General features: G+C 39.0%; 1 protein-coding gene across 2 annotated transcripts in view; it reads right to left on the reverse strand.

The window, feature by feature from the left end:
- The window catches only part of PLPPR5 (phospholipid phosphatase related 5), a 123788-nt gene extending 109784 nt beyond the window's left edge, over window positions 1–14004 (reverse strand). For both annotated transcript variants that reach the window (XM_025394590.1, XM_025402291.1), the window contains exon 1: window positions 13546–14004. In XM_025394590.1, the coding sequence (XP_025250375.1) occupies window positions 13546–13782 (237 nt within the window). In that variant the 5' untranslated portion in view covers window positions 13783–14004. The remainder of the gene's footprint in view (window positions 1–13545) is intronic.
- Window positions 14005–23053: the final 9049 nt, after the last annotated feature.

Consider the following 23053-nt stretch of genomic DNA (forward strand, 5'->3'; position numbering starts at 1 on the left):
CAAAATATGTGTGTATGTAAGTAACTATAATGCACAACCACGTAGTATACTAAGTCATATATACTACATACAATTGAAAGCATTTTAATAATCATCTGATTCCAAGACAGTAAATCCAATTAGATGAGGTTGCCTGGAGTGTTCTCTTAAGGTTTAGAAGCCCAGCTTAGTCTCAGCAGGAGAGAAAATGCCATGATCTCTTGGCAACATTTACTGTTTTCATGAAGCAGGACAGTGTCACAATACCGTGTTTTGCCTACTTGGGAAAACAAAAAAAGATGAATCTACTCTAAGGATGAGACAAATTAACCACAAGGTATCTTTATACCCACCCCAAGTCTAATGCATTGGGGGAAAAAAAAATAGCATGCAAAATAGGTACACTTTCTGTTCTACTTGCAAGAGTGAAAGTACACTTAAAATACAACATTCAGTAGTGGTGACAACAGTTAAGAACGTAAGACATCTTGTGTACAGTCAGATATGGGCAGCCAGAATAGTAGAAGGGACTCAGGTCTATGTTACATAAAGTTAAAGATTCTCAGTTCAAGAAAAGAAGAGTCAGAGAACTGAAAAGTAACTTCAAACACTATGAGACCACCTAAGTTGTTCCAAATAACTTCAAAAGGTTGAGTGAGGTCAGTGAGGAGATTCAGAGAGACAGACTTTATTTCATTGGAAGGTAGAGCATCCCAACAGTCAGACTTGATTTTTACATAGAAACAGCTGCCTGGGGAAGCAATGAGTCAGTATCCTGTCCCAGTTGGAGTTCAAACCTTTGCTAACTAGATAGCTAATGATACAGAGGCTGAAAAAAAAAGGTCTAGACTTTCTCAAGGGCTTAAAGCTAGTAAGCAGCAGAGCATGGAGGAACACTTACGCCTGTCAGGCCAATGAGTCACTGTTCATTTCATTTGTCTTGCTTTCTCTCCAGCAATCCATCACATACCCACAGGTACCCTTTTATCTTATGCAAAGCATATAAGGTAAGGGAAAAATACAGGAGTTTAGAGAAAAGATGGATTACTGTTGAGTAGAAGCATTAAGGAAAGATTATGAAAGTGATAGTATTGGAGCTGTCTAAATTAAATGATGGAAAGTGTTTCAATAAATCCAAATTAAGAACAGAGAAAACAACATCAAGTACAGCAGCTCATAGAACTGCTTTATCAAGTCACTGCTGCTTGCCAGGAAATGGTACCAGGCTGGACCAGTCCTGCTATTATGTTTGCTATTATTTTGAAAGTACTCCTAGGAACAGATTGTGTCCCTTCAGAAATAAATATGAGTTCAAAATATAAATATATAAATGTCTATGCTTTTCTCTTAAATTTATAACACTGAATAACTCTTCTGCCTTTAAGTAGTTGTCAAACTAATGACTATGTCTCAGGTGCAATAGATATTCTATATGTTACTTATGCTGTTACATTATGTGTGAAAATCACAGTGTCAGAATTCAAAATCTGTGCATCAAAAATGGGTAGATTTTGGTTATATCCACTTGTAGCAAGTTTCAAATGTAGTGTTACTTTTTGTCTGAAAAGATTTGATGTTAGAAACAAAAAAGCATCATCATCAAGCCAAATGATGTGGGTGTTAAATGCTCTTTTTCCCCGTCTTTTGCTACCTCTTCACTATCACAGTATTTAACCATAAATACAGTGTTCAGTAAAATCTTTTGGGACAACAGTATAGTCACTCGGAAAAAACTATCATAGTAATCACATACTCTTCATCTATCTTCCAATTAATATTGCCATAAAGAAAGATTCATTGCAGATGGCCTTAACATCTCTAGGAAGTGGCAAAAAATAAATAACATAGTACTAGTGAGAAGGGCCATCCCTTTATTAAAAAGCACATATGGAACCATTGTGTCGAGGTATGTCACTTCCTTTATGTGGGGTCATAGGTTAGTCGCTTAATCTTTCTGTGCCTCAGTGTCCTCATTTGTAAGCTGAAATAACAATAGGGTCTCATAATGCTGATGTAAGGGCTATGTTAGTTAATATGTATAAAGTAGTTGAAACAATGTCTGCTACACACTAAGTGCTCTATAGATGTTAGCTACTTGTGTATTTGTGTTAGCTCATTAGTTGCATAACCTTGGGCAAGTCACTCATTAATTTGAAAATTACGGGATAAAACTATATAATCTCTAAGACCTTCTTCATGACTAAAAAGTTCCAGTTATAAAGAAGCACGTTCTCTTTCACATTGGATTCACGAATCTTTTCCAAAAATGGGATGACAGAAAGAGCCTGATAGTGCGGCCTGAAAAAAGTGTCTACTGAATTCTCATATCTGTATTCTAGATTTAGCCCAGGAAAAATAAAAAGGGAACCCCAAGTAATCATGTGATAAGGAGCCAGAGAGAAGAGGAAATAAAGATCTCTCTGTGAAAGACCTAAAAGATTGTCACGTAGTTTTGACTAAGTCTCTTCATTTTAGTGACTGAGCACACTCAACACTGCGAAGACACATGTGAACGCAGAGGACATTGTCACCAACCCCAAAAATACTGTCTAGTATTTTTTTAATTGGAAATTTTAGGAGTTCATTTTAAATTACAAGATGAATCCCCAGGTGCATTATCTCTATCCAGGACTGCTCAATTTTGGTGTGTGTGACAACACAGTGTACTGCTTTGAGGAGATCTCTGGAAATACAAGACGTTTCTGAGTGTAAAAGGTACTTCTATGAACCCCAGTGTGAGAAAATGCTAAATATGAAATGGATATTAAAAAGTACAGTCTCTGCTGGTACTATCCAAAGCACCCTTTAAAAAAGGGATCACTGCACTAGAACACAATTTACTTAGCACAGAGGTTCTGGTGATATCAACACAAATTCGATTTTCCTTAGAGAGGAAATGCCACATGTTATTTTAGTGTTATGCAGATATGTTAGGGGTACGTACATTTGTACATAACTGCTCTATAATTTCATAAGTATTTTATTTCCAGATATTTCTTTCAATGATATGAAGAAGGAGTGGTGGGGGCTGGGCTTTATCCTAGTTTTAGGATTTGGCACAAGTCACTTAACCTCTTTAAGCCTTAATCTCAAGGTATGGTGCACATAGAAGGTGCCCACCAAATATTTGTCCAGAGAAAGGAAGGATGAGAGAGGCAGGGAGAAAGGAAAGAAGGGGGAAATGAAGGGCGAGAAGGAAAAAAAAAATGGAAGGAGGGAGGGGAGAGGGGAGAAAGAATGGAATTAGAAAAAGTTCCCTCCTTTACTCTCCTCCTTTTGTACTTTCATTCTTTCTACACTGTTTCAATTCCAAGTGTTTTAGATATTTCCATACCATGCCAAACACAAAACAGGTCATCAACAAATTAATGAAAACTTGAAGAATTCAATAGACTAGCAAATGTAATTGTGGCAATATGGCAAATAAAATTCAATCACTTCCACAATTATTAAGTTATCCATTAGCTAACAAATTTTGCATGTCTATTCTAGAAATAATGAGGACAAAGAAGACCTAGTTCCTAAGTTATGAAGTTTGTAATTTACTTTAAAACACTTCACCATAGTCTGTATGATATGTACTTACCAGTTTGTTTAAATTCTGATTTAAGGAGTAGTCAGCTAAAATGCTATCAAAATGCCAAGTCCTACATGGTCACCAGCATTTTATCAGAAAGGCCCCACTCCAAAGTCTTTTGCTATCTGCATGTTAATTAACAACTGATTTAATTAGCATTGTGGATGTAAAAAAGAATTTTTCATTGATGAAAGACTGAATTCGCATGATGAATGCTAAAGATGAACTCACTGGTAAAATCAAAGATTTTTAAAAGAAGATATACTTGCAGCCAACAAGAATATGACAAAAGCTCAACATCACTAATCATTAGAGAAATCCACATGAAAATCACAATGAGATACCATCTCACATCAGTCAGAATGGCTATTAGTGACAGACTGGATTAAGAAAATGTGGCACATATACACCATGGAATACTATCCAGCCATAAAAAAGGACGAGTTTGTGTCCTTTGTAGGGACATGGATGCAGCTGGAAACCATCATTCTCAGCAAACTATTGCAAGAACAGAAAACCAAACACCGCATGTTCTCATTCATAGGTGGGAACTGAACAATGAGATCACTTGGACTGGGGAAGGGAACATCATACATCGGGGCCTATCACAGGGAGGGGGGAGGGGGGAGGGATTGCATTGGGAGTTATACCTGATGTAAATGACGAGTTGATGGGTGCTGACGAGTTGATGGGTGTAGCACGCCAACGTGGCACAAGTATACATATGTAACAAACCTGCACGTTATACACATGTACCCTAGAACTTAAAGTATAATAATAAAAAAAAATTAAAAAGAAATTTTTTTAAAAAGTCAAAAAATAACAGATGCTAGCAAGGTTGCAGAAAACAGGGAATGCTTGTATTTTGCTGGTTAGAATGTAAATTAGTTTAACCATTGTGGAAAGCATTTTGGTGATTTCTCCAAGAACTTAAAACAGAATTGTCATTTGACCCAGCAATCCCATTGTTCGATATATACCCAAAAGAATATAAATCACTCTAGCATAAAGACATATGCACATGTATGTTCATCGCAGCGCTATTCACAATAGCAAAGAAATGGAATCAACTCAACTCCAACATGGAGTATATATGGACACAAAAAAGGAAACAATAGACATTGGAGCCTACTTAAAGGTGGAGGGTGGGAGGAGGGTCACGATCAAAAAACTACCTATAGGATACTATGCTTATTACCCAGTTGATGAAATAATCTGTACACCAAACCACTGTGACATGCAGTTTACTTATAACAAACCTGCCTATGTACCTCCTGAACCTAGAATAAAAGTTTAAAGAGACTTTCAAGCTATGTGGGTTCACTAAAATAGTTCGGAGTACTTCCTACTCTTGAATGAAAAGGGTGTGGGACTCTAGTAAGGCCTACACCCTCTCCCCGAATGGCTTATTCTTAATGGATTTAGAGTCTAGCCCTTGGTTTAAAAGGGTTCCTGCTTGGATCATGTCCACATGGGGGCCTAGAATCCCACTGTGGCTGTGCCCACTTTCATACAGGATTTCATGAACTAAAAACTTCTCAAGGACAGAGAGTTGGGAATCAACTGAACTTAGAGAACTTAGAGAACAGAATATGTAAACTGTTTGCTTAATAAATTGTTATTAAATAACTGTATGCACAGCAGAATTTGTTCTGACACTTGAATTTAATTCATTATAACATCATCACCATGAACTTCAGTTGGTGCCTGGACACCTTATCTAGTAAAAATAACCTAAAAGCTGGGCATGACAAAATTGGTTTGAATCAGATAACACCACGTGACTTTGAGATGCTTAAGTCTAGTTATGGAAATGTAAATAAAATACAATATAAATTATAATATGATGTTATTTGAGTTTCACAACTTGTATAAATGATGAAAGGATCATAGAAGAGAATGCAGTTATTTAACTTAGAGACTCCAAGAGACCTACATAAAGGCATTGGTGCCAGCTTGGAAGAATATATCAGAATATTCCAGGAAGTTGTTTTTGTTTCCGTGGGGGTGGGGGAAGCATAACAGAGGTGAGAAGAAAGGAACATAAAAATGAATTCATACAAGAAATTACAAATGTATTATACACACACATATACTACCCCCACCCACACATACACACACATGCTTTAACTCATACATGTTGTATCAGGGAGAAAAGCCCACAATAAATTATCTATAGAGTTTTAAATGTACCTGGCCTGGAGAGTAAAACTCTAGAATCCCGTTTTTGCCACAAAAAAAAAAAAAAAAAAAAAAAGTGGTGATTTTACTGACAGTGATTCTCAAACTACATCTGTCATAATAAGACTAAAAAAGTAACCAGCCTGCTGAGTGAAAACTGGCATTCTCATAAAAAGTTTAAATAGTACTGAATATAGAGCTCCACTTCACATATGTTAAAACATCTTTCATAATAATGATACTCCTTATGATTTTCCGAAGTCTGTTATAAGGGTGCTGCTAACTATAGGTTAAGATCCTAACTCTGACCTCAGAACTTACCTTCTAAATGGGAATGATGGGCTGGGAAAATTTAGTTCTACTGGTTATTCCACTGGTCTTAGGAATCAATAAAGTTTTATCTTTAAACACAGATTTTTTTTCTTCTTTTTATGTTTGGTTGTAACTAAACTTACATATTAACAAGTATGTGGATACTGTAAAGAACATATTGATGTATACTCAATATGTTTTAACTCTCCCTTGCCTGCTAGGAATGCCATCATTTATGCTATAAATCAAATCAGTGGGCAACTGCAGCCAACAAAGCATCGGACGTGAAGTAATAGGTTCAGATCCTAGATATGTGATTCACCAAGGGAGCAAATTGCTAAAGCTCCCTGGATATGTTCCTATGTATGCTATCTGAAAGGATTAAAGAGTAAACGGTTTACCTCATTCATTCAACAAAAATGATTAAGTACACTTAATGTCATTTGCTCTGCATTATCAATAAAAATTATTAGCATTTATGTTAAATAACTAGCTATCACTTATTGAGCACTTAGCACATGCAAATATTTAACTCTTATCAGCTATCAGGTTAAGTATTACCTCAGTTTTACAGATTGAAAAAACTGAGACTTGGATATGTAATTTTAAGTATTTTTGTCTGAACTTCCGAAGGGCAGAAATATGCCTTACTTACTTTAGAAGCCCAGGCAAATCCTATTACATAGCAGATACATTGTCTTCTTTCAAAACTTTTGCAAATAATGTGTTTGTGGCACAGTACCAATTTAAAAATTCATATGATACATGACATACTTAATACATGGTATCAGCTATGCTCCCTAGAAACATTATTTATTTCAAATTACAAAATGAACGAGATGATTCCTTCTAATCATGTTGACAATACTCAGAGCTTATTGAAATATTTTGAAAATAGCATTGCATTAATAATTAGGAGACCATTTTACATTTTTTTTTATCTTTGCTAGTCTTTCTACAGAAAAATCAGAAAAGAAGTGTAAAAATCTTACTCATTTTTCCACACCACAGACTAAGGCTGGCAAAGTAGTGCTACAAGCAGTGCTAACCATCTCCAATGACCAGGTAGCCACACAACCCATGTAACTTGCTCACGTTATATACATATTTTTCCTATATGTATGAAGTGATTTACTGTCTCCACAGTGTTTTCTCAACCATTTCATTCTCACAACAGTACTGAAAAGTAGGAAGAAATAAGTCAATATTTTTCAGGTAAGGAACTGGCAAGAGAAGCCACATAGATAATGAGCAATGGAAGACAGAGGGAGAGACAGGAACAAGAAAGAGAGAGAAGGGTGGGAAAGGTGAAGGGAGAAAAAACACTACTGGTGTTACGGGTCTTTGCTTTTCCCTCAGCATCACCATCTCCTTAGCAGTATGCAAAGGAGAGAAAATAAATGGAAAAAGAGACAAAGAGGAATGAAGAGAGAAAGGGAAAAAGAAAGGGAGGGAAACAGGAAAGAAGGGAGAAAATAAATGAGTATGAGTGAAAGTAACTAAGTGAAGCAAAATCTTAAGAGACACAAGAAGAAGTTTAAACAGACCCACATATCCCCAAAGAGTAGTTCTTAACTTTTAGGGGATTTTGGATATATCTGACAATCTACTAAAAGCACAGAGGCTCTTACTAAAGAAACTGCATATGTATATACATACATGCAATATTTTACACATAATTTCCTTGCATTCACTGCACCCCCAAATCTAGTGCCAGGTCTCATTTTAAGAAACATGCCTTAGCAACAGAAGTACCTTCACCTCGCCATATACCATGGTTTGCAGATCTAGAACCAGAGGGTGGTTCCACATAAATGTGGTGCTTGTAGCACTGTAGTAGAGTGTGCTACTGAGATGAGATGCATGCCTTCAAATCAAAACAATAGAAATATCTTTGACACTCCCTTCTGCTGCCACCTACTCCCCTGCAACATTTCCAAGCTTAATAGGAAACAAACAATGTCCTACACTACCCATTGAAATGATCATCTACAATAGCACACGAAGTTTTCCACCAAAGCAGGAAAATTGAAATCGAGGATAAAAGGTTTGAGAAAATTTTGACTCCTGGTATTGAATCACTATGAGTGAAAATCTTTAAAGACTAATTAACATGTTAGGATAAAAGTATGTAACAAAAAATGAAATGCACAGCCTTTGGTGATTATGCCATTGCCATCATGAGACTCCAGATTGGTCATCTAACCTCTTTACGTCCAAATCTCTTTCATAAATTTGTTGTGAAAATTGATTACATTAATGAATTTAAATAATTAGAGTCTGACATACAGTAATCTCACTAAACTTCCCATTTCTCATTTATAAAATAAATATATTTAATGTTAGTCCCTTATATGCTTAAGGGAAGTACTATCCTGGGGAGTATTAAATGAAGCAACGTGTTAAATGCACCTAACACAGTGGCTGGTGTGTAAGAAATGCATGACGAATTTTAGCTAATATTAGCCCACTTGGACAAACAGAGGAGTCACCAAAGATAGGAATCATTAATTTCATTCTAAGAACTGAATTTTGATTATTTTTTGCTTTTCTTCCTATTCAGACTCCCAATTTGTGAAGGTCAGCAGACTAAACTAGGTGGTTTCTATCTACGTTTAATTTCTTACTGGCCCTGGAATCCACTAACAAACTAAAGTATTTTGCTAAGTGCTTTAAAGAGGTTTCCTGATTAATCAACACAGGCTTGGAAAGCCTAATAGGAGCTAACACATATACAGCTGGGCACTGCTCTGATACTTACACATGTTAACCCATTTCATACTCAGTAATCCTGTGAGGCTACTACTCATATTTACCTCAATTTTACCATCGAGAAAATGGAGGCATGGAGAGGCTAACTGGCTCAAATTCTCACAGCTGGAAAGTAGCAGATCAAACCCAAGCAGGCTCCAGAGTCTGTGATCTTAACCTCTACAGGTACCGAGTCTCCGAGAGGTGGGTGTTTTTATGTCCAGTTTATGAATGAGAACATTTTGACTGAGGTTACACGGCTAGTAAGTGGGAGAAACCAGGATAAGCATCCAGACACATCTGAAACCCATGTCTGTGCTTTGTCTCCTACACCACACCACAAGAGTGTTCCAGGAATGGGGATGGGCAGTGAGCCCAAGGCTGGGTTTGGGGGAGAAGAGGTCTATGGGAAAGCTCTAGGCACGTTGATCCAATGGGGAGCTCTGGGTATGAGATGACTTTCTATCATCTATCTTCACCACATACAATGACGCCAGCACCCTGGGGATAGCAGCAGTAGCTACATTTCTCAAATCTGAGTCTCCAGGTCCAGAGGGAGCTTCCTAGGGTTGCAGATATAAATAATCTGAGATGCACCTTAACATTCAAATCTGCCATGCTCAGTGTCGGGGCTGCCTTGGTTGGTGCTGGTTTTCTTTATCTTTATTCTAGCTTTGTGAAGATGGTGCTCTAGCTTCATCTCCTTTAAATCATCTATGTTGCTCAGAGATCTAAGGAACAATAGCTGCTAGTGGCCACTGTATCCAAATGTGGGGAGCAGTAACCAGTGCCATCACCAGTTCTTTTAATCAATGAACACCAAGGATCACTAACTAAACCTGTACCTGTATAAGCAGTGTCCAGTGCTCTGGCAAATGCTATAGAGAACCAACTGAAGAGTACCTCTTTTCAAAGAGTTTATAAACTGTATCATCTGAGTAAATAAGCCCAAATTACAGGTGCTTTCTGAAAATGCAATTGCAGTAACATTAGATAATGCAAAATAAACTTGGAGATGAAGAGTTTGAAATTCTGTATTTTGATAACATTAGAGTCCTATACACTACTACCTAAAAAAAGTCCTAAAACACCACCCATCATACTTTGTCTCTGCTAAATTCCTACCAAACCGAGAAAATCTCTCAGCCTGGCATGGCATTTCAGGCCTTACCAATGTGACCCCAGCCTTCATCTTCAGATGTATACGCCATTTTCCCCACACACCACTCTTAGAAACAAACTAACCAACTGCTGTTTCAAGAGTACAGTCTCCATTTGCTGCCTCCACGGATTGTTCACGGAGCTGTTCACGGAGTGATGTCCTAACTCAAATTCTATTTCAGCCTCTCCTTCAAGACACACCTTAAATGCCACCATCTTCTCCATGAAGTCTTTCCTCTTGTCTCCAAACAAAAGTGATTTATCTCATCCTCTTCTGAACCACTAGAGGTCTTTGTGGTACATGCAGATGCATGTATATGCATATACACATACACATGCATAACTTCTGTCATAATTATTTATATTATGCGCTGCGGTATGGTTATCTAATTTCACAAATTAGGCTGTAAACGCCTTAGGATCAGTTACTATGGTTAACTTCTGAAGTTGCCTTTATAACCTCTACTCAGCCAGATATAATGCTTGGAACACAGGCATTCAATAAATTTTACTGATTTTTTAAAAATAATAATGTTAATTATGTAGTGAACTCCTATGGAGTATCAACTATGGGCCAAAGATGACATTTACATATTATAACTAATTTGATATTCAAAACCTTGTCACGAAGGGAATTGAAGCTTAAGGAGCTTAAATACATTGTTCAAGGTTACACAGCAAGTAGAGTTCCCAACTCTTAACAATGCAGCAGAGTGTACTTTGGATTTGAATCCAAATTTACTGGACTCTGAACCTGGGCCCCAAGTCAGCATTATATAAAAGTGATAAAATTCAAAATATATATTGTTTTTAATTTGTACATAAATGAATTTAGCAAGTATGAAACAAATCTGTAGATTGTGGTAGTGAGGAGAACGACTTTTCAAAATTACCCTCAAGAACTAGAAATGAGTTTGAAAGATATATATATATATATATATATATATATCATATATATCTAGATATATATATGAACCTTTATTACTACAGGACAAAAAATGTAAAAGAGACTTTTTGAGGCATTTATTTAGAAGAATGATTCACGAGTAAATTGAATTTTCATCCTGTAATAGAAAAACCACACTTGAGAGCGTGATAGAGTAAGGGGAGAATTCTGGGTGTAACATTCTTAGCCTTGGTCCTTGGAGAAGATACTTAATCTTTCTAAGCCTTCATGTTCCCCAATATTAGGTAAGAATAATAATTATTGCTTTCACAGATAATGCAAATATCAGAAGGATATAAGGTATGTAGAAAGTTTATTAGAGTATACAGAAGAAAGTAACAACACATGATGGGTACACATGATGCTCCCAGATCCTCACATGGTGACAGAGTGCACTACTCCTAGAAGCAGAAGGGAAAACAAACGCCAGCAGCACAGCTATCCTCCAAAACCCGCCACTTCCTTCTCTTCTAAACTGATTCCCATATCCATTCTCCTGTACCTAAAATAACTAAAAGCCAAAACATTGAAATCAATTTGGATTCTGACTTCAGAAAAGTCTATCCACTTTTATTCTCAATGCCTGCCTGACTAGCCAGCTTCCACCTTCTTTCAGAGAACAAGCTCTTTGGAAGCAATGGAAGTCGCATGGCATTCAGGCATCAGTCCTATAGGCATACAAATGCCATACCCACCTTTTTTTTTTGTTTTCAGATATTCCTAATTTATTATCTGAACCTCACTTTCTTCAAATATTAATTGGAGATAATATCTCCTGAAAGAGCTGCTCTGAGAAATATACATGACTATGACTATTTGGTACCCAAAATAGAGTAGGCACTAAATAGTGACTAATTCATTCCCTTTCTCCATCCTACATTCCCCCTAAGTGGAGACTCATCCAAATCTGTGGGCCAGTGTGTTCTTGTCTCTAACTAGCACCTGCCGTCATGATTGGATGGTTAGGACTGAAAAGTGCTATCTTATTTAAATAAGACGGAATGATAACTAAAGGAAGAGTTACAGACATTATTGATTATAGTTATGACCAAACCAATGAACTGAAAGTGACAGTCTTTTCCTTTTTTCTTTAAAACAGTCCTTGAAAAATATCTGAGCTATTTAGTCTCCTGGAAGAAAATGTATATGGGAAACCCCGATCTCCAGAAAGTAAAAAGGACCCCAAAATTTCTCTGCCAGCTTGTCAAATGGAGAAAAGAGAACACAAACATGAAGGCTGGATCTGGGGCTTCGACAAATTTTAGCAACTTATATATATAGTAAAACATTATCTGGGGCAAGGTCTAACACATTTCAAACTATTATGCTAGAAGCAATTTGAAGTCAACTATCACAGGACATGTGATAAAGTTACTTTAAGGTTCTCAAGAAATTCCTTGATTTGTTCATTGAATTCTATTTTATGTGTTAGAAACTTTTCATTATTTTGCAAATAAGTCAGTCATTGCTCCTAAAATAAATTTTAAAAAATGATGAATATCCAAACCTAATGGATTCAACAGACATTCTTAACATTCAGTTTACACATTTAGCTACTGAAAATAAAACTTCATTTTTCCTTTCTCCTTCATTTTCTTATTTCCTGGTTGTTATCTGCTGAGGGAGAGAGAGAGCGCGCGTCACAGGAAGGGAACCTCCAATACTTTGTCAATTTTAAAGGAACCATAAAATATCAGGTTTTCTAAAGAAACACTAGCAATTCTCCTAATAATAAATATGTAGCATATTCACATATGTAAATTATAATAAAATATTATGTGTAACTTATCCCAATAATTTCATATGTATATAAGTGAGGTGTGTGTATATATATATACGTGCGTGTATCTGTATAGTCATTCCTTCTCTCTCGCACACACATAGACTCAATAAATCCAAAAGGCATGTTCTGTTAGGTTCTAAGAGAAAAGGACTTAAACTGCCCAGGGAGCGGAGCAGCCTTTAAATAAATCCGAAGTGCTCTTGTAATTGAGGCACAGCTCCTGCTTTTCAGCAAGGCACTGGTGCTGAGGCCTCTTCATTTAGAAATTCTCAAATTCTTTTTTCAAATATTTGTTCCCTGGTCAGCTTAGTCCCATTGGCACCTTCATCTGAATAGGAAGGAGGTGGTAAAATAGAAATACGTGCCCCGACTCGGGAAGCGGGAATCCCTTCCACACCCCAGCAACTGATCCCCTCTCTCCTCGCCGGCCCGCCAGCCGCTGCTCTTCTTCCAGGCGCAATAGGAGAGGAGGCAGTGAGTGAGGCAAGGCCACAGAGTGAATGGAATCAAGGTTCACCCCCGAAGCTCACCTCCTTTGCAACCCCGATCCCCACCCCTCACCACCTACGGCCGATCTTCCCTTCCACCCTTCCATCCTCCGCCCCGTCACCCAAAGCTGAAGCCACCGCGGGGAGTGCGGGGGGTGCGGGGGTGGCGTGTGGGAAAAGCTGGGGGCTTCCTTCGCACCCACCCCTCACGCGCCCTAGAATGTCCTCTGGGGAAGGGGCTGCCCATAACTTGGAGGAAGTTAGAAGGCAAAACCTACCGCGCCCCAACCCTCCGCGGGGCCTCAACCCCGAAGGCGAGGGGCGAGAGAAGGGAGTCGGCGGCGAGAGCAAGCGCCCCGGGGCTTACCACGAGCACGGGGACCCCTGCGGCCAGCGAGTAGAGGAGCACGGGGGGCACGGCGCTGCTGTCCTCCGGGCCCGGGTAGGGCTTGCGGTAGGCGCTGTCGTGGCAGAAGAAGCCCTGCACGTTCACGGTGAACGTGTCCGTATACTCGAAGTAGTACGCCAGCATCACCGTCCCTGCCATGATCACCATCTGGAAATAGAGCATGCTGCTGGTGAGCGCCGCGGGCAGCAGGGGCATGCACGCCTCCCGGGCCGGGCCGAGCCGAGCCGAGCGGGCGGCCGACGCGGTGGGCCCCCTACCCGGTCCGCCGAGGCAGCCACCGGGGGCGCGGCGGCGGGGGCGGCAGGAGGACTAGGCGCGGGAGGCGGGATGGAGCCGCTGGAGGAAGAGGCGGAGGCAGGTCCGGGCTTCGAGGCGCCGGCAGGCTGCAGAGGAGGAGGCTACCCCCGGACGAGCCCCCTCTCCCCTGCCCGCCCCCTGCCCGCCGCAAGCGCCGCCCGCCCCGGCGCGGGGTCGCGAGGGAGGGCGGGGAGTCCCGGGCGACGGGCAGCGGCCGCTGCGCCCCTGCACGAGACCATTCGAGAAGCGGCGGCGCTGGGTCAAGCCCCCTGGCCAGCCGGGAGGAGGCGGCGTGGGCGGACCGGGCGGCAGCCGGCGGGACAGCTGCACCTGTACTCCTCAGAGGGCGGACGCTGTGGGGCTGGAGAAGCTCCTCGCGGGGGTAAAATGTAAAAGGGGGGAGGGGAGGCAGTAGAGATGGAGCTTCCAGAAACTCTTCCGAGGCACCAGCTGAGCGGTTTAAGAAACCCGCACAACGCCTGGGAAAATGGTGCGTGGACGCATCTTCCGAGCGCAAAGCCCACCAAGGCGCAAAGTGCCTATGCGGCGCCTCGAGTTTCAACCGGTGCGTCCAGCCTGCATTCCTCGAATTCCTTGACCCAGCCCGGGGCTCCGAGCCTGACGGTGGTTTCTAGGTGCTGTTAGAAAAATCTCAGGATTTTAGATTCGGGGTTTCTTTGCCTCCTCTGCAGCCTCCCAGGGCTTTGTGTGTGTATATATATGTATAAATAATATTAGAAATCATAGCCCAGTAGCTCCCGAAGCATCATCTCTTCTACAGCAGCCCCTTCCTGGATCCATGCATTCTCTTGCTCATCTTTTCAGTCTGTCTTTATTAGCTGCTTGTGAGAGGAGGCATTGCAGATTCCAGGCACTGAGCGGTCCCAGCCACCAGGGTAGGAAAAAGGACTATTTGCCTCATCTCGTTATTTATTCCCCGAATTCCAGGGAACTGCAGGGATTCCTCAGGGGTCAGGATAAAGGAGAGGGAGACCAATGCTGGGCTCACAGCACATGCATACAAAATTCATACGTCCATGGGTGTCCACGCCTATGCGTGGGTATGTAACTAACTATGGAACTGCATATATGCAAGGAGCCCGTTCTGTCATGCCATGTGGGTCCCTGCTGCAAGCTTAGTCAGCAGACTCTCAAGGGGTCTTTCTTTGAGCCTCAGGCTGACACCCCTCTACTCCAGTGAGCGGGTGAGGAAGCATGAATACAAGCAAGAGGAGGAAAATATTTTTAGAACCGTGCCCTGCTCATTAAAACCTGGAATCACCTTAGCAGGGTTCTAGAATGTTGGTTCATTGTAATAGGCTGTAGCTTGATGAATTTTAGAGGTGGGCCTTTATCATCAGGAAAAACAAAACACTGTTGGCTTAAAAATCTGTTGAAATCTGTCAAATGATCGGTAGTTTTGGGATGGGATAGTAATGGCAGTGTGAGTTTCTTATGCATACCTCACCCTCCGCATTGTTATAAACATAATTCTACAACTAATTACTTAGAGCTACAGGATAGACAACACTAAGCAATGTGTATAACAAGCAATTTTGGGCAGTGGGAGTAAGCTGTTCCAAAATGGACATGAGCAGCTTATATTATGAAAATATAACTACTATAAAGATACACGTTTTAAGGCTTCATTAAGAAAATCATTCTAAGACTGTAAGGGTATTTAAACTGCTACTCTGGTTCTAAATAGGAATCCCCCCAAACTATCTCATTCACTGAGGAATGCCCCTGAATGCCCCTGAAGTCTTGTTTATAGACAATTTTCCAATTTTTGGAAGAGTGATGTTAATTTTTAAGGGTAACTCATTTCTTCAGTCTAATGAAAGTGTGCATTATTTTCACAATTAAGACTCATTGTAATGTGTTGTTAATGCATATGCAGTGCCCAGCACAGTACATGCAACACGGCAGAGTCCTTGTCTGACCTGTTCACTACTGTGTGCCCAGCATGAGCACTGCACTGTATTGCACATTATGGTTATTTAAGAAAAATTTGTCGAGTAAATCGATGAACTGGCTCCTCTAAGAACAATGGGAAACTGTTTTCACATAGAAAATTTGTCAAGGGTTAAGGAGTCAGAATCTGGATAAACACAGCCCACATACTTACATGGTCACACTGAAGTAGAAGGTGTAGGTTCAGCATAAGAGCAGTGACTCTGGTATTGCCTCAGTGCAAATGCTAGCTCTGCCACTTACCACTTCTGGAAGCCTGGGCATGATGCTTCAACTCTTTCTGCCTTAGTTTCATCACCAGGAAAATTGAGATAATACTAGTACCTAATTTACAAGGTGGCTATAAGGATTAAATGATGCTAAGCTTATTATGTCTGGCACATTTAGTAAAATTTGATTTCTAGGCATAAATGCATCTAACCTACCTCAAGTAACTCAGGGCATTTCAACAGCCATCACCAGTCACTTTCTTCTCATTTTATTGCTTACAAAATGATTCTGGTTGAACCCATATTTTTGTAAGTGTGCAAATATTTTTTATAGATTTGTGCACATTCTGTCTTCTCCTTCAAGTGCTCTACATCTCAGGAATAAGATGTTATATTCCTTCAGAATTCTAATATCCCCTAATATTTGTCTGTTTTAGATGGTGAAAGAATGTTGTTGACTGATTCATGGTTGACTAACCACCCAGTGCTGAAATTCAAAGTTAATATTGAATCTTAACACATGTTATAAGGATACCAGTATTAAATTCACCTTCCATGAATATTTGAGCAGACTAGATATTCATAGAAGTGGTTCAGGGTGGATGAAAGAGCATGTGAGTTATGTGCCCTTGGGCTAATTCCTTTACCTTCCTAAGCCTGAGCTTCTTTGGGGGCAAAAATGAAGTTTTTTTTTTTTTTTTTTAACCTTTGGGCTTATTTTGGCAATTAAATGAGAATATGTGAGCTGCCTGGTCCAAAGTAGGCACTTATTTAGGTGTTTCTTCACTTTATTTTCTATTAAGTCATTTAAGCTAATTCTTTTCCAAAATATATCTTTCCAGCTGCAAAGAATCCCTTGGAATCATGCCTCAATTTTTACTTGTTTCTGACTCTTTCTAGATGAAAAAAGCACTACTGATATTTGATCCTTTACAATCCTGCCTGAATCCTTAATTTCATTCTTAGGTACATCACTGTGCTTTCGAATGTATTATAGCTGTCAGTCTTAGCAAAACACTGTCTTGTCCTTCAAACTGTGCCTATCTCAGCTGCTACCAGCGTGAATAATCTAGGTTAAAAATGTGGAATTTATAATTTTTATTTTCCAATTTCTCATCATTCAAATTACAGTTAGATGTGCATGACTTAACCACTCTCACTCCTACCTTGTTTCTCCACCATAAAACATGAACATGGTAAACATTAAGACAAATCTTGGGAGGAACATTTATCAATTCCAACACCTCTCCTCTCTCCACCCCAATACTATATGCTCTAGTAAGAACTAGTAAGGTGCTCGACTAGCATGGGATGATATAGTCCTCGTCCATATGGTTTATAACTCTTCTTCCACAGACAGAAGATGGACATACAAAAAGTCAAGGTGGAGGGGACCTTTATCTTGGTAGGAAGTACAAAGACAAACTGAATAGTCCTTGGATGGGCGAGGATTGAATATTTCTTGATGGCTTAGATAAGTGAATGTATTCTCCCTATTTAACTTTGAAAACCTAAGGTGCCTGCTAGAAGAGTACAGAACATCTGTACCTGGCGCCTCAAGATTATCAACTGGGTCCTATACAACAAATATTTTATTGTTGAAAGAGCTAGATTGAGATTTTCCTCTAAGGGCCAAGGATTTGACTTTCATTGATTTATAGACATAGTGTTGGTAGCAAAGACATACCTGAGCATTTCAAAAAAAAAAAAAAATACAGAATGTTAAATGTTGGTTTCCATGTGTTTCAGGTAAATAGTGCATAAGCCCAGACATTCTCCTGAAATGTTCTCATTCCGTATGCAAAAACAGAGAAAAAAAATTATAGCTGAGATAGTGGAATATGAAGGATTGAGACAGTTTTACATAAGACAAACTAGGGAAGCATCTTCAAAAGAATAGATTTCTCCTTTAAACAACAACAAGAACAACAGCAACAACAAAATCTATACTCACAATGCCAAACCTGAGCTAGATTAGTTAAGGAGATTCAAGGGTGCACAAAGTTAGATGAGTTTGAACTAATACAGAACTTTAAATATTAACATATAGATTGTTGGAAGATCTCATGAGGATAAATTTGGAAAGAGATTTTTTTTAATAGGCCAGGTAACTGCTTCCAGAATAAGTAAGAGTATCTGGTATTTTATTCTAAAATTATCTAAAAGCCTACAAAAGGCAGTGTCTAGCAGCTTATTATTGGACTGAATCTGGGGAATGAACAAATACACTAATCTACTAACTCCCAGACTACTTGATATGAGGAATGCCCCTGAAGCTTGAATAAGAGAAATAAGATGTAGAATCTGGTTAACTCAAGAAATGTTGTGCTTAAAGACATTCACATAAATTCAAAGATACAATATTCTGAAAGGCAAATTTGAAAAAGTAGGAATATTTGGGATTACACCCTTGACCTCTTCTTATTGATACCGTACAGTATGAGATCCTCACAAAATGATTTCCACTGTTTAATTTAGGATGTAGCTGCTTTCTTAAGCAAACAAGAAGAAAAACAGCTACGGTAGTAATTGGAGTGTCTGTCTTTGAATTTCCAGTTGTTATGGGATGTTTAATTCAAAGGCCAGATGCTTCTGACCTGGACAAGTTGTACTTATCTTGGGACCACTGAGATGTCTTTCAAATGCCTTACTCTGTGTCTGTATTATAGCTTATTCTGTTCTACATTTCTAGTATTTTAAGTTTTCACTTTTAACACAGTTATCACAAACAAAACGTATATTTTATTAGAGAATCCAGTTATATTTCACCGAGGGTACAGATATGAAATTAATGGACCAGGTGAAAAGAGCTAAAATAACATAAAATATTAAGGCTGGGAAAGAAATGAAATACTTAACTGATATGTAAGGGAACACTCCTATGTGAACATAACATTTTTAAATTATTAAGTTAGCAAAAGTTAATTGGAACATGCTCATAATGTTTACTGTGTAAACCTGGCAATTACTTAGTCTGTGTGAGTCTCAGTTTACTCATCTCTAAAACTGGGTGAATGAATCTTAACTATGCAAAGATGTTGAAAGGCTTATATTTATAAAATGCTTCATAAATAGCAAAGCATTGGGAAGATGTGCATTAGAAAATATGTGATCAGGAAAAGAGAATGCCTAATCTAAGTAGGTGCTGGGTTTTCTTCCCATCAGTGGGTTCCAGCTCACAAAAACTCAGATTCATCACTGCCTGGTCTGTTTCCACATCTGTGAATACTGGATTGTTTACTATATGTTTTCCTCATAAAAATACACATTGTTAAGTATAAATCCATGAGTCTATAAAATCAGAGGATGTTTCAAAATATTCAAATTCCCTGAGAATAACTTTAAACAATTACTAATAAAAGTACATAAGAGTGTGTCAGTGAAATATGATGGTTAAATGCAAGGATTGGGGATTCAACAGATCAGAGTTTGTATCTTTGCTGTGTAGAATCGTGACTGTGGGACTTGACCAGGTCATTTCAGTTTCTCAGTGTCTACAGTGTCCTAAAATGAGGCTAATGTTCCCTACTTCACCGAAATGCTGTACAGAGCCTAGGCCATTCTTGATAGCCACTGATCATGACTGCAATTGTTATTCATCACCACACTGGTATAATTCTGCCACTGCTGGATCAGCAAGCCTTTCATTGATCTATTTGAAATTGTGGCAGCATTCCTACAGAAGTGTTTTTGTAACTTCACGTTTCTCGAAGACACTTGAAAGTCACTATTTGTGTTATGATAAATGAGGACCACTCTAAACTAAATCACACGTCCTGTTAATACTTTGAGAAACAAAAGTTCTTTAGCAGTGATACAGAACACACGGGGCAACTAAGCTGATGACAGCTGCAGGTTCTTTGTCAAAGCTTCAGACTGTGAATGCTCATCAGTATTTGCCTGGTTGTCCTTCAGTGTCCTGCACTAGGTAAATGACTGAAATAAAAATACGGCAGAAACTAGGCACTCAAAATCATTCTTTATGTTAATACTTGGACCATAATCAGCTATTACTTTTCGTCCTTAAAAAGTGGGATCAAGAGCAGATGAACGAATCAAGGTTCATAATCTTGATTAATGAAAACCTGATTTATTCATAACTGGACCCCCTGCCACACTGGAAGCCTCAATTAAATGGAGAAGATTTAATAGTATTCTGCACACCACTTTTTGGAAGATAAGTAAACCAAAACTAATGCTGTTATACCTCTTCAGTAAAGTGGAGATAGTTGTGAGGATCAGAAATTTGTGAGTAAAATAGCACTCCCCTCCTTTCTGATGTATAGTAGTCACTAAATAGTCTTGTTTAAAGAAAAATAAACATATATCAGACATTTTTTTACAAAAGGCCCAGAGTTTACCCTGCCATCAGCACTTAAAAAAAAATCAATCTTCTACATCTTGTTCTGCTACAGTAATGAACAGTAAGAACGGAGCATTAGAATAATGACCCCTATGTCAGACCATCAAAGATAAATGCAGTATATTCAGCATGTTTTGATTACTAATTTAAGAGTCCTGACAGAAAAGAGGGTTTCTATTAATAAAAGCTGTAGTTCCCCAGGAAACCCTCTTTTATGAGACTTTTATGAAGTTAATTGAGTTTTTACTATTTGTGTTCTGCTATCTTTATTAGAGATCTATATAAGCCTAAAGATGTATTAAAGCAAGTCATCAGTGACTAAAAAAAAAGTGGAAATATTTTGTACTTATCCATTAATTAAAGATATAAAGCACCATTACACATTAAAGCATTGGTTATAATGGTTGATTGATATAATAATGAAATGTCTTTAGAAATACTGATACAATAACAGTGATACTCAGAAAAGTAAACAAAACAATAGTCACAGTGATATGCTTCTCTTCCAAATACTTCCCCCGACTTTCTTTCAAAATGATTTTGTTTAATTTCACAGTTGTATAGTATATAAATACTTATTGTTAATTATTATTATTTTTGGGAAAGAATCTTGCTCTGTAACCCGGGCTGGAGTGCAGTGGTGTGATCATGGCTCACTTCAGCCTTGACCTCCTGGGCCCAAGCCATCTTCCTACCTCTGTCTCCTGAGTAGCTAGTAGCAGACATGCACCACTACACCTGGCTTATTTTTTGACGTTTTTGTAGAGAGGACCTACACCTGGCTTATTTTTTGATGTTTTTGTAGAGAGTACATCTGACTCTGTTGCCCAGGCTATTCTTGAGCTCAAGCTCAAGAACTGTTCTGAGTTCAAGCTATCCTCCTGCCTTGGCCTCTCAAAGTGCTAGGATTACAAGTGTGAGCCACTGCATTTGGCCTAAATAATTATATCTATATATATTTTTTGAGGTGGAGTTTTGCTCTTATCGCCCAGAATGGAGTGCAGTGGCGTGATCTTGGCTCACTGCAACCTCCACTTCCCAGGTTCAAGTGATTCTCCTGCCTCAGCCTCCTGAGTAGCTGGGATTACAGGCGAACACCACTACACCTGGCTGATTTTTCTCTCTTTTTTGTATTTTTTAGTAGAGATGGGGTTTCACCAGATTGGTCAGGTTAGTCTTGAACTCCTGATTTCAGGTGATCCACCCACCTCAGCCTCCCTAAGTGCTGGGATTACAAGTGTGAGCCACCATGCCAGGCCAATAATTATTATGTTTTTAAAGTTAAAATTTTCCATGACTTAGTATCTTCCAATTCGACAATTAAGATGTTATTTTCTTTCCTTAATGAAAATTACATTCCTTGCTTATAGTTGTAAACTCTTGGGAAGAATATAGACCCATAATTTGGTAATCCATTCAAGTATGATGAAATTTAGGGCAGAGTTTTCACCATCACCAAAATAGCATTCTGAAAATCATCTGAAATTTTTATGGAAAAACGCCCTTGAGACAATTGCTGCAATTCATCCACTTTTTCATTCGTCATGACAGAATACCTCATTCAAAGCAGATGATTAGGAAACTAGACAGAGCATGAAGGAAGGTCTGTTTTTCCTAAGTCTGTTATCATTCTCAAAGACAAGAAGAGCCAGAAGTGAACCTTGGATTGAGCTACAATTTGAATCCCATTCATCTTAAACTGAGAAATCAGTCCCCAAGTAATTAACTAATTGTCTGAGGTCAGGTAACTACAGAGCAAGGAAGAGAACCTCTTGGTTTTCTAATTTCCAGTTTACTTTATTACTGTTATTATTTTCAGCAAGACAAAGTCATGTTTTTATCATAATCAAGTAGCTTAGTTCTTTGGACTGAGTGTATCTGTATCTATTATATTTAACTCTGTCTAAATGACTTTGTATGAGAAAGGATTCCAAGCATGTCCTATATCTAGGTTCTCTGAATCTTAGTCCAGATGTTCTTCTACTGTAAAATATTGCTTCTTGGCCAGGTGATGTGCCTCACACCTGAAGTCCCAGCACTTTGGGAGGCAGAGGAAGAAAGATCACTTCAGCCCAGGAGTTTGATACCATCCTGGGCAACATAGCAAGACCTCATTTCTATAAAAAATAAAAATAAAAAAAATTAGCTGGGCATGGAAGTGTGTGTCTATAGTCTCAGATACTCTGGAGGCTGAGGCAGAAGGATCGCTTGAGTCCCAGGAGGTTGAATGCAGTAAGCCATGATCGTGCCACTGCATTCCAGCCTGGGTGACAGAGTGAGATATTGTCTCAAAAAAAAAAAAAAAAAGTTTCTTTATGTATCTACCTCCTAATTAATATAAATGTTCAGGAATAAAAGTTTATGTGGGAAATTTCAGTTTGCATAAGGGGCCTAACAACAATGTGTGTTTTTGGTTGAGAGAAATAAATGAGAGAACATATACAAATATACTTTGTAACTTGTGTTACAAAGGGATCTGCCACAGGTGTATTTGCAGTTTCACTTTTAAGCCTTGTTAACTTTTAGGAAACACGTCGCTAATGGTGGCATTTCAGGGATGTGGCAAAGTGAATTTGGGGCAAAGTGGACAAAATACATGATGAGCACAGGACTTTCATGTGCT

The sequence above is a fragment of the Theropithecus gelada genome, chromosome 1 (genome assembly GCF_003255815.1).
Source record: "Theropithecus gelada isolate Dixy chromosome 1, Tgel_1.0, whole genome shotgun sequence".
Taxonomy (NCBI): domain Eukaryota; kingdom Metazoa; phylum Chordata; class Mammalia; order Primates; family Cercopithecidae; genus Theropithecus; species Theropithecus gelada.